At 40.2% G+C, this 12,740-nt stretch overlaps 2 protein-coding genes across 2 annotated transcripts; one reads left to right on the forward strand and one right to left on the reverse strand.

The window, feature by feature from the left end:
• Nucleotides 1–4,032: 4,032 nt before the first annotated feature.
• Nucleotides 4,033–6,679, reverse strand: LOC111596482 (probable cytochrome P450 9f2). Its single transcript, XM_023310743.2, has 4 exons — nucleotides 6,477–6,679; nucleotides 5,030–5,546; nucleotides 4,308–4,965; nucleotides 4,033–4,244 (listed from the first exon to the last, which is right to left on the reverse strand). The coding sequence occupies exons 1-4, from the start codon at nucleotides 6,677–6,679 to the stop codon at nucleotides 4,078–4,080; spliced, it is 1,545 nt and encodes a 514-aa protein (XP_023166511.1). The 3' UTR covers nucleotides 4,033–4,077.
• A 5,095-nt stretch (nucleotides 6,680–11,774) lies between these two features.
• LOC111596030 (zinc finger protein 420) lies at nucleotides 11,775–12,714 on the forward strand. The gene is made up of 2 exons (XM_023310061.2): nucleotides 11,775–12,405; nucleotides 12,476–12,714. The coding sequence occupies exons 1-2, from the start codon at nucleotides 11,775–11,777 to the stop codon at nucleotides 12,712–12,714; spliced, it is 870 nt and encodes a 289-aa protein (XP_023165829.2).
• Nucleotides 12,715–12,740: the final 26 nt, after the last annotated feature.

The raw sequence follows: 12,740 nt of genomic DNA on the forward strand, positions 1-12,740 counted from the left end.
GTTTATAAACTAAATACAAATATTGTAACTAAAATGCATTAGCTAATCAATTTCATACGCTTAATTTGAGCGGCGACCGAGCGTCTGTGGCAGGACGAGCACCAACCAGCCACCTTGGCGACCGCATTTAAGGACATGACGTTTAGGATTGTCAGAGCCGCGTTGCCCGTTCGTCTGGGGCATACAAAGAAGGCCAGGATAACAATAGAGCAACTCGACTTCGCTCTTGACGCAACTGCCCAAATTGGCTCGCTCATCATTATTTATATGCCACTTTCTATTGAATTGAATAGATGGCAAGACAAAACGCTCAAAGGGAAGGTGTCGAGGCAAAGGTGTCGGGACAGCCCAGCTACAGATGCGGCTGCCTGGCGCAATTCAAGGCGAAGACGTGGCACAGTTTTCCCTGTCTTTTGACTATTGTTTCATTGTTTGCTGTTTCGCTGGGTCGAGTGGCGAGTGGTTTGGCCGTGGTTTATAGCGGCGGTGGCGATGGTTGTGGCGGTGAAGTAATCCTTTGTCTAAGGCGACTCAATAAAGAACTTATTGTGGACAAATTTCGACATTTTTCAAGCGATGTTTTCGGCTTGTCTCTATGTATCCGTGTCTCAGTTTGTGTGCAGTTCCATTTCCAGCTTCAAAGGACATGCTTGACTTTTAACAGGAATCAATTTATTTTATGCGAAATAATCGTGTTGATGGCTGCGTGCTCGCCCCTTTTTTCAGCCGCTTGACGTTTACGTTTTGGGCCTCTGGCTTTTGGGTTTATTCACACACCAACCCCAGAGGGCCAACCCTCCGAAAGTCCAATACCGAAACGAGGGCTGTGACTGGGTTTGGCCTGGTGGAGAGCCTATGTGAAGAAGGGTGGAAGTAATTTTAATTTATGATGTCAATTTATAGTAGTTTTTGCGGTTTCACAACATTTTACATAAGACCAGAGATAGAGCAAAGTGTGATGCGATCGAGTGTCATTTCAGCGATACAAACATAACCGTATATGTAGATAGCTATATATTTTTATATATATGTATATATATGTGGATCAAGTTTTTATTGTAACACAATTGTATTATAGTCATCCATCAAATAATTGGCATGCACTCATTACTATTGCAGAGAATTATTTTTTATATAGAAAAAAAAACTGTGATTTTTTGTAAAAATTTGATGCGTATTTTTATTATAGAAAATAGCACGAGCGGAACATATCAGCGATCAATCAAATCTACTGCAATTTCCCCCGCAATATTTAGTGGACGCAACAATTGCAGAGCCCTCAGTGCCCATGGGCAGAGAGATGGCAAAGTTGACAAGGTTGAGCCAAGGATGCGTGTACCTACGTCAGACACCTACTACAGCAGCACTTCGAATGCAGCTCATCATCATTCATGCCAGTTGGCGATTCATGCATTCATTCATTCATCACACGCACACGCACAAGCAGACACTTGACAGCTGACCAGAACCCTGGGCTGTTAGGTAAACATGAATTTATCGGTTATTATTAGCACCTTTCCATCATAATTGCACCATAGGAGTCACAGACCCTGGTGCAATTCAGCTCTGGCCAATTGCCATCTCCTACCCGTTGCCTCAAACAGCAGCATTCTTTGCCTTAGCCAACAAAGTCCGGCCGCACTCCATTGATATGTGTGAAAAGGCTTTTGCTAGCAACATTTGCCAATCCTCGGTAGCATTGTGGGCATTCTACAGAATTCTGGAAGACCATTGTCCCATTTTTCAACATTTCAATTTGCATTTGACTTTGGTACTAGCCATGGGCGAGCCGAGCCACTTATGTCTTTGGCTCGTTTCACAACAGGAAAGCAGAAAGACACTGCCGCCGTTTGTCTTAGGCGGATCAAGATACGGCCCGGTCAATGGATAGGCTTTTGGGCCAAGGGAGCGTGCCGCAACTGACGGTTGTTACAGATTTTCACGCATTATTTGCGCTCGCTTGCACAAATCTTGCGAATCCTAAGACGATTTCCTCTTGTAAATCTGTCATAAGCCTTAAAGCGTGTCACACGGCAAATTGAAGGAAGTTTCTTGAGTTCTTGAAAAAATATATATTTTTAGATCTAAGGTTGAGAGAAACTATTGTAACTATTACAATTTATATATATAAATTTAAATTTATCTATCCACCTTTTAAATTTTACTGTACTGCAAACCTTATTCTTAATATAGTTATATCTCATCCAATGAATATTCTGAAAAGTCAAACAAATTAAAATATTCTACATATTCAATATTTTCTGTATTTATTTATTTATTTTTCTTTTCATTAAATAAGAAAGAGTTCAATTTAATACAATCTTTCTCCAATATATATTCATATATATCTGTAATATATTCATGTACTTATATATAATTCCATTAGCCAGCTCGATTTGAATATGCCTTTACATAAAACTGGACTTATTCTGGGCAGGTAAGTCTAGTCAGTAGTCGATATGCCACTGTGACATTGTTTGAAGGCAAATGTTCATCAATAATAGAACGATTACCCGCCGGGGTCAACACTTTACACACGCACGCATACATATATATACAGCCATATATATAGATACTCTTACCCGCATAGGTATTCAAATTGAAAAACGCTACAGGACATGCACACAAAGAGATGCGATCACTGGACATTGGGCATCGGTAGCCGAAGAGCATTTGAATGAACTGAATTACAAGCGGATTATTGGATTTGAGGTTAAGTGCATTTTCAGCGACTGTAACTGTAACGAAAATGAAAATGTTCTCCTAGATATTCACAACTGTTTTGACTTTGGAAATGTTTTGGCCCTAAGCTGTGCCCGCAAAGCCGACTACGACAAAAAATCGCGCACAAAACGCGCGCGGTAGGCGGGGCGAGCACAAACGCCATTGCTCGCAGGGCAGCTGCTCACACAAATACACATACAGACATACACACATATGGCTTGCAAGCAGAGCGAGTGTACGAGTGTGCGAGTGAGAGAGTGCTCCCAGCTGACTGCTGCCTATGGCATGCCCCAAGAAGAGAGAAGGGTCGTGTGCCAAGGATATCGAGCCAGACGCTCGTTTTTAGTAGGAAAACTAACCAGCATTGATCATATTTGAAGTGGATGCGAGTTAAACGCGCGTGTTGGCTGTCGTCTGCCATTGTCCAAGGGCGCAAGAGGAATGCTTGCTGCGTGGCCCTCGGGCTGGGGTTGGTTGTTCTTTCTATGTGTCCTTTAATGGACCAACGGCCGCCGCGGTTTTTGTGGCGTTGTGTCACGGGATAAATATTAATCGATATCTCTGTATAGTGTGTGTATGTGCGTGTGCGTTTGTGTAGTGTGTGTGTGTGTGTGCGTACGGGCTTGTGACTTGGGGTGTAGTATCCTTTTGTTGCCTGGCACAGAGCCGCACGACCATTGTGTATCCTGTGTAGTAAAATGAACAGCATCCGCGCAGTACCTTGGCGCGTTCGCCGCTCGAATTAGTCGAGTGCATTCGCTTGAAAAACTAATTTGATTTATGTCTTCGCGTTAAAGTGCGGTTTTCCGTTGTGGACGCTGCCTCTTCCAGCCGCCATTCACACCCATAACTTGGTCAGCTCATCCAAGCACCCGGCTGCTTTTGCAACGCCCCGCCAAGCGCCTCTTGATGCCTTTTGAGCCAATTCCAGGCGAAGGCTTTGTGTAATTAATGTTAGTGCGTTGCAAATTTTTATGCCAAACCAATTGCTATATTATATCTAGAGTTACAGTAAATCTGAAAAAAGTTAATCAGATTGTTATACAGTAAAACATATATACATTCGTCTTATAACTTATAATCATAGTATCACTAACACCACGTCAAATATAGCCAAGAATTACTGTATTTTATTAACCATAAATAAAACCATAATGTTATTAATTTGACTTTACAGTTACTTATTCTAGATCTGAGCCGTTTAATATTTTTAATACTATTGCTGAAAAATACTTTGGTTTCATTCTTTTTTTAAAAGAGTTTTTAAAACAAATAAAAATTTTTTTCAACATGAATAAAACTTTATAAAATTTTAGAATTTGTAGACTTATTTAAAATTACAATTGGATCGATTTATTTACGCGGAATAAGCTTAACCCAAAATCCAGTCTTGGGTGTCAATTGGAAGCCGGAGGTACTAAGGACCAATGGAATGCAGGTTTTCTTAGCTGGCGCAATACGAAACTCGCGTAGCAAATAGTAGATCACAGCTTTGGCCTCAAGTAATGCAAATCGAGATCCTAAACAAGAGTTATTTGAAAACTACATTATCAGATACCATTGGCTCAGAGGCTTTTACTCACCGATGCAATTGCGTGGTCCTACCCCGAAGGGAAAATACGTATTTGGCTGAATTTTATCCTTGTTCTCCTCACTGAAACGTTCGGGATCAAATTTAGTGGGGTTTTCAAAGTACTTAGGATCACGGTGAAAGCCACTTGTGGGTAGCCAAACAGCATCTCCCTTTTTGATCTCAACACTTTTTCCATCGATCTCATATGTGATGTCCTTGTTGCACTCGCGATCAACAGCGATGGCAGCAGGCCACTTTCGCAGAACCTCCGAAACCACTTGATCCATATACTTCATGCCCATTATAGCCTCATATGTCAACTGGCCTCCCTCCAGATTACTGTCGACTTGTGCCACCTCTTCGTACAGCTTTGCCTGCACATCCTCATTCTCCAAGAGCTCGTGTGCAGTGAAGCACATAAGCACCGCTGACGTCTCAAAGCCCGCAAAGAAAAAGACAAAGCATTGGGCAACTATATCACGATCGCTCCAATCACGAACTTGGCCGGATTTCGGCTTATCTGAGTTGATCAAGCCGCGTGCCTCCATCAGCATATTGATCATATCTGGGCGTACAATATTGTTCTCCTGTCGATATTTCATGGCATCCAGCACCAGACGCACAAAGTATTCTGTGCTTTTCTTATCAAAGAGTGAGATTTTTAATGCCTGCAAAGGAAATAATATAGATAATTAATTACTAAGTCAAACTACGCAACAAATGTTCCACTACCTTAAACACTTTCTGTGCAGTTGAGAACAGCAAAAACTTGAGGTTCATCAGCGCCGTGAAGGTAGTCAACTTCTTTCCCATCTTATAGAATTGGTTCTCCCGATCTTTGAATGAGTTCACCTGCAATCCAAATGCTGTTGAGGCTATGACATCGTTTGTGAATCGGGTACAGTAGTCTTTCATGTCCAACTCCATTCCATTTTCTGGGATGTCATCGCGCTTCAGGCACTCAACTGCCTCTTTGGCAACTATATCCATCAGCTGGAACATTTGACGCATTTTGCTGCCCGTAAAGGCAGGACTCAACGTGCTGCGCATGTCCTTCCAACGCGCATCTCGCATGGAGAATAAGGAGCTACCAAAAAGATTATCCATGTCATGAGGATTCTCATTGTCGACGCCAAAGATATTTCGATGATTAATAAAGTGATCGAAATCCTTAATTGTGATCTGTTTAATTAGCTCCGGATCGCGTACCATAAACAGCGGCTTGCGCTGCTCAAATATGCCAAAAAGCCTATAAATAGAAATAATTTAATAATTAATAGAAACGCCATTGACCGATAAGAAGATTTAAAATAGCTGATAATTTGTAAGGCAACCGCTCTTATCTTCAGTTAAGAAGCGCAATTATTTTATTCTAAGCAAGTCAAGTGAACGAGTCTATGAACCAGTGCGAATTGTATAACATGTAATGCACAAAAGCATTTTACCTTTAATGGGACTCCAACTCGATATTGAGTATCAAACATATTTGTCATTTACCTCTACCCCTGTTCGCTTATATACTAGGTAAGGTTATCATAATGGAAATAAAAACTGCTTTTGATATGGTCAATCGTACTTATTGCCTCTATACATTACATCTTCAGCTTTATAGATAACAAGTTGGGCGCTATCTTAAGTACCTCAACAAATTGTTTCTGCATGTTTAACTTATCAAAATAGCAAATTGTATTAAATATCACAAGCAACAACACAATGTTTGTGTATTGCAAGTGAATTCATGCAAAAAATTGTTGTTTAAAACGAAAAAATGCAATCTATATGCATCCACATATCTCTAATATGGTGAACACAATACGAATTATCAGTACAAATTCATTACAGACCTACAGCTGTAATCCACTTTTCAATTTTACTGAAGCATGTTAAGTCTATTATTGAAAAACTTTCTGATTCTGTGTCTAGCTATATTTATATAAATGTGACCGAAGCTCTTTAGGACGAAAAAATATTATTCGAAATAAGATACAATTATTATAGTATTACACACTCTGGCAAATTGGTTATATGTATATGCAATATTACTAATTAAGGCCAGTTTTAGTTTATTTTGCAAAGAAAACGATGATCACTTATCGTCGATTGAGCTTTAGCATTGAACTTTTATATTATAATACGCAGTTGGCACTTTTATATCATTTAAAGTGATCAATGTACTTACTTGCCATCGCCCATATTGTATAGATCGGTAACCAGATCAAACATAGATCGCTGACGCAAAAACATTCGGCCCATGTTGCCAACAAATGGATACGGCTTCTTATATGGTATGCCTCGCTCCTTGAAGAAATTATAGTTGGCTGTGGCCCAGCGGTAAACCAGCAGCAGGACTACAACAACAAACGCCAAAAACTCTACAAGCATCTTGAAAATTCACCGATCTATACCACCCGGTCAGTGGAACATCAAATTTAAAACTAAGCAACGCTACGACCGCAGGGCACAGAAAACAACTTATTGAGTCCCACACGAATAGGCGAGTCAAGTGCGAGCTTTTGCTCTGAGCTTTAGCTTTTAGCTATACAAATGACGAAATTGCGCTGGCACTTGATGAATTAATTGAACGTACATACATACATGCATGCATGTACATACATAAATATGCGTGCAGGGCTTAGATGAGACTAATTCATATTTGTATGTAATGTACACATAACCACAATCAACAGAAACAACGCATCTAATAAATAATAAAGCTGTTACTGTGACTATGAACTTGACTGTCACTCGAACAAATGTTGGTGTAGGTGTGGCCAGCGAGAGTAAACAAAGCAAATATGACCATGCTTAACTAGTAAATACCCTATAAACAGACTTATGGCGTTTGATGTATATTTCTGGCAATGGAATGTAGTAAAAGGCGAGATGTTTTTTAGCCAAATTAAGAGAAGCCAGAGTAATATAGTATTTGATTTTTCTTTTGATCTTGAACCAGTCTGAAGTGTTTACTTGCTTACGATAAGCTCGTTGATTACTAAAATGTACTAAATATGAAGGGCATTTGCTTAAAAATGTATGACGAAAGAATAGAATGTGAATAGGTAAATTACGAATTTTGTTCACGTTTCTAAATAATTAGAATCCTGATTGGCAGTCAAACAGCGTTATTATTTGCTTCAACGCTTTTCTCATTAACCACATAGCTAATGGTTTGCTACAAAACTTTCATCCATATTATAGAATTTGTTCTCTTTCGTGTTCATCGTACACCAAATGTTGTTTATAAGTAATCTTGAAATGTAGAAATCTTTTATGCTCAGCTCAACTGGAACATCTTTAATAATGATCTCATTCTGTATCGGCAATCATCATCTGAAACCATAAGTGTAAATTAATGCCCCATAAGTTAGCAACTATAGATATATATAACTATAAAATAACTTTAAGACTATTTTATATACTTTTATTGTTTTGCAGTTCGTTCCTATACCACACAAGGTGAAAATGATAACGATGCAATAAGTGCACTTGTTGCCCAATGAATTAAAAAGTTTTGCTGAGAAATTTTCTCATGTAATTTGGTAAGCTGATCAGGAAATATGTCTTCTAATTTTATTTTAACGTATCTGATATTGAAACCACTCAAGCTATACGGGAGAAGAAACAGACTAACAGCCAAACCGGCAAGTGGCTGTAACTATATGCAATATGAAATGTAATGTGGAAACCAGTTAGTTAGCAGCTCTAGATATATAGCCTAAGTACGCTGTTAGCCAACTAATTTACGTGATAAAATCCTGGGTTAAATGGACACAAAATTAAGTGTCTTATACGAAATCATTACGTTCCAGTGCTTTTTATGATTGATAGCCTTAGTCTTAACACATAATGTATAAAACACACAATGTATAATGTATAAATCGAAAAAACTAATTGACTAACTAACTAAACGACTACTGAATCAAGCAGTTCAGTTCATTGTGTGTGCTTTTATGCATCGCTTTGGCATTTCGGATAAAATTATGAAATTGTTCAAACATCTAAAAAGCTCATACATCAGATATATACACAAGTTCACATATGTTTGATGAACGTATCAGCGATAAAAACATATGTTTGTGTGTGCATGTATGTATAAATAAAATAATCTATTAATAAACCAGTTACTGCGACTGTGAACTTGACTGAGCGTACGGAGTGTAAACAATGTTGTTACAGATCACAATGCTTAACGAGTAGATACCCATTCAACAGATGTAAGATACACAAAATATTTTTATTTTTTATTCGGGCTAACCTTTAATTATATTTTTATTAACTTGTTTGTGCTAAATTATTAAATGAATTCAATTAATATAATATATATATATATATAATATATATATATAAATATAATATATATATAATAATTAATTAATTATTAAATTAATTTTTCCAAAAATCGTCTATAAATAAATGTATTTTAAACAACGCTTAACTGAGTCTCATTTAAATATAATCATTAGCAGCAAGAAATCTATATCCAGCTTCCATCTGAAATACTGATTTAGTCTTCACTTATTAAGCTATAGCTTCTTGAAATCCAAGCCCCCTAATACACTCACATGAATCAGACGCTAATCACTAGTTGAACCCGATTACAATTGATCTACGTATCAAGATCACACCTAGTCCATTACTTGAAATGATCAATTTAAGCTATTATAGGCGCTCAAGTACCTAACGTACTCGTACCTAATCCAACAGAGCCGGATGTATTCTGATCTATGTGCGGACTGTGATTATGAAACTAAATCTTAAGCAACTCGCACGATCCATCAAGGCCACAGCTAGATCTATGCTTGGCTTATCTGTGTTTAGCGGAACGCGACGATAAGCACGTTAGCATAAGTTCCATTCGAAGTTTGGTTAGGATGTGTTTTCCCCTGACCACAACGTCGCCATCTAATGAGGCGCCTAGCACATATCCATATGTTGGTTTCTGCAACATTGCTGTGCTCACGTGAGCTGGCGAAATTTCCTCATTAATCAAAGTAGGAATATGACGCCATATCCTTATTTGCTCTAATTATGGCCAGGTAGAGATAATAGAACTTCGCCGATATATTCCATGAATGAAACATCAACTGGCTGGAAATGTGCCATATTTAATTATTCTATAAAATCTTCTATGAACATTTATGAGCACTTCATTGTTTTAGGTAGGTGGTACTTTATGACGCCAATAGTGATGCCGACGCCGACGTTGAAGCCGAATCCGTACCGAATGCGTGGAAAATCCCGCGCTCGTTATTTGACAAATATGCAGGGAAAGTCCCAAGCCCGTTGCCAATCCAAGGCGGCTGCTTGCCTAAGTGCCAGCCTACACAAATAAGCTCATGGATTTTTTATGGTCGTCCGCGCCCGGCAGCCCACCTACAAGCACCTACCTGGCTCAGTTTCCTGCCGAAGCGCATTTATGAATGAGTTCGATCTCTGGTATGGCACTGGTACCGCGAGTCGTGAATGAATCTCTATGGCGCATTGAAATTTTATTGCAGGTACTAAAAATCACCTATGCCGCCAGCCCTAAAACCATACCTAACCCGATGCAACGCAGCGCAGCCCAGCAAAAATGCACCCGTTGCATTCATTAGCGTCGAGAGGAACAAAGCAGTTGCACTTAATCCTAATGATTTCCCTTTTGTTTCTAATGACGCAGCGGTAGGCTTATGTGCGACCGAAGCCAACCACGGCTAAAACTACTGAACTATCGATTAATGACAGCATCAACTTAAAATGATTCCCTAAGAAAATTGGAAGACAAAACTAAAAATGTGTATACTTAACATATGTGTATGAAGCAAATATATTTACTTCCAAGAAGCGCGCGCATTTTCTCTTCTAATATGATACTACTAAAACATTTAACAAATTTCATTATTACTTTTTATGTTGACTTACAATGAGCATTTCATTTAGATTCTGCTAAGCAGCTTTCGAGAAATTATATTTATATAGCTTATTCTGTGGACATTTTCCATTTTACGTATTGAAAATCTTTTTAAAAAGTATTCAAAAAATGACTCCGAAATAAGACACGCATATAATATATAATATAGTAAAACAATTCATTTCCCATGTCCATATCAAAAAAAAATTCTAAAGTTACTCTATTTAATATAGTTTAAGTCTTTCTGCACAACAAAATTCTACATTTTTATTAGCAACAAAACACTAAAGCTCATATATGTAAACCCAAACCACGTTACATTATCTGATTCTTGAAAACTATAGCAAGGCATTAGTCTTACCAACACCCCATATCTTTTAATATATCTACTTTAGTCCTTATCTCCGTGCAGCGGGGAGCAAACGCCTACCAGTGGCCACAAAGTGCCCAACAATATATTCATGTCATCCCTTGGAGCAGCCCACAATCCACAAAGATAAACCTAAAGCAACTGTACCATTTTACATGCTCAAACCTTAATTCAAACCCCAAAGAATGTGCTGTGAATATTGAAGCTACAATTTGCTCCGTTTACAAATCTCAGCATATATAGCCGCACTCAGCGCCTGATACACATTTTGCATATTTAAAGCACAACAGTTGCCACAAAGCGCGCACAAGACGGGACCAACCCCCAGAAAGAAGCACTTAATTCAATAATAAATTGCCACCACAAAAGGGCAGCTAAAGCAAGCCCCTTGATTTTTCGGGCAAGCCCGAATCAACCCAGCCAGAGCCCACAGATAACCAAGTTACAGCTCAGCTTTGTTTAGCTCACGGCGGGCCAGGGGGCCAGAGCCCAGCCCTGTTTGCGCCTCAAAGACAACAACTTTTATCAAATTGCGTATCAGGGGGTTTGTCAGGAGGTAAGCGTAAAATTCATAATCATGAATGCTTCGCTTAAACTTCCACCCCGTTGGGAGTCAAAAAAAGAAAAAAGAGAGGCAAACAGATACCTCTATTCATACATATACATATATATGTACTTAATAAATAGTAGCGCATCGCTGGGAATATACACATTAAAAGCGAAAGTCAAGGAAGCTGCCATTGCGAGAGCCGATTAGATTTGCTGGCATGAAAACTAAGCAGAGCGAACTCAAATTCATGAGTACATTATGTACAAGCCTGTGTGTCTCTGTGTGTGTGAGTATGTGTGTATTTGAGTCTGCGTGAGCGGCCATTGTTGTGTGGTGCGAAAAACAACCCTGAAGCGTGCCTCTCGCTCACACAGACAGATAGACAGCAAATCAATGAATGAAGCAGGCAACGGATGTTCTCAATGTGTGCGTGCGTGTGTGTATGTGTGTGCGTGTGCGTGCGTAGGTAGGCCGCTAGGTAGGCCTACTGCCAGGACCTTAACGTTCAATGAAAAATCTCTTTAAATTGTGCGCCGCTCGGCTGAGAGAGTTCAGTTCGAGTTGAGATCTTGCAACGCTCACACACCGCTCCGCCTACGCAATTGCACGCCAAGTGTTCCTCCGCCCAAGTAAAACAGTGATTTTCAAATAAGAATAAAAAACGATTATGTCGACAATTAACATGCATCCACCGCAAACGTACTCGCGCCTGTTCCGTCCCTGGGATACGCAACGCCAAATGCCAGCGCCACCCGTCAGGGCTGTAAAACGTGAACGTGAACCCGAAACAGTGACCATCAAAACTGAGCTGCCCAGCAGCAGTAGCTGCTGCTATGGTCAGGATTGCGACCGAGAGTCCTCCTCATCCTCGTCAAGCAGCAGCAGAAGTAGTAGCAGTAAATCCAGCTATGAGGATGGGCTAAACAACAGCTACACACGTACTTCGACTCCTCTGCTAGATGCCACGCCACAGCCAGCATTTCCAGCCACCTCAGCTGTGACGCCACAGCAGTTGTCGCCGCAGCCAGCGCCTTTCATGCCCGCCAACGACTTGTACTATGCCGCAGCAGCCGCCGCCGCGGCTGCCGCTGCCAACACTCCAGCCGCAGCTGCCTTTGGCATGGACCCATTTACGCTTGGTCTGATGGAACAGGAGTACGCTCGTGTCATGGCCGAGGATGCTCAACTAAAGGCGCTGAATGCTCGCAAGCAGCGACCAAAGAAATTCAAATGCCCACACTGCGATGTGGCCTTCTCCAATAATGGCCAGCTTAAGGGACACATCCGTATTCATACCGGTAAGTTGTAAATAACAGAATGATCTCTAGCTTGATTTACTAACTTGTTTTTATTATTATATGATTACAGGTGAACGACCATTCAAATGCGACGTAGAAACATGCGGCAAGACCTTCACTCGCAACGAGGAGCTGACCCGGCATAAGCGCATTCATTCTGGTCTGCGTCCGTATCCATGCAGCGCCTGTGGCAAGAAGTTCGGACGGCGCGACCATCTAAAGAAGCACATGAAGACGCATATGCCGCAAGAGCGCCAGCTGGGACCGGCCATCTTTATGCCCATGTATCCATATTTATATGGCTACTAAACAGTTGGCCCCAGCTACAGCTACAA

This window comes from Drosophila hydei, unplaced genomic scaffold (assembly GCF_003285905.1).
Source record: "Drosophila hydei strain 15085-1641.00,03,60 unplaced genomic scaffold, DhydRS2 tig00000063-arrow-pilon, whole genome shotgun sequence".
Lineage (NCBI taxonomy): Eukaryota > Metazoa > Arthropoda > Insecta > Diptera > Drosophilidae > Drosophila > Drosophila hydei.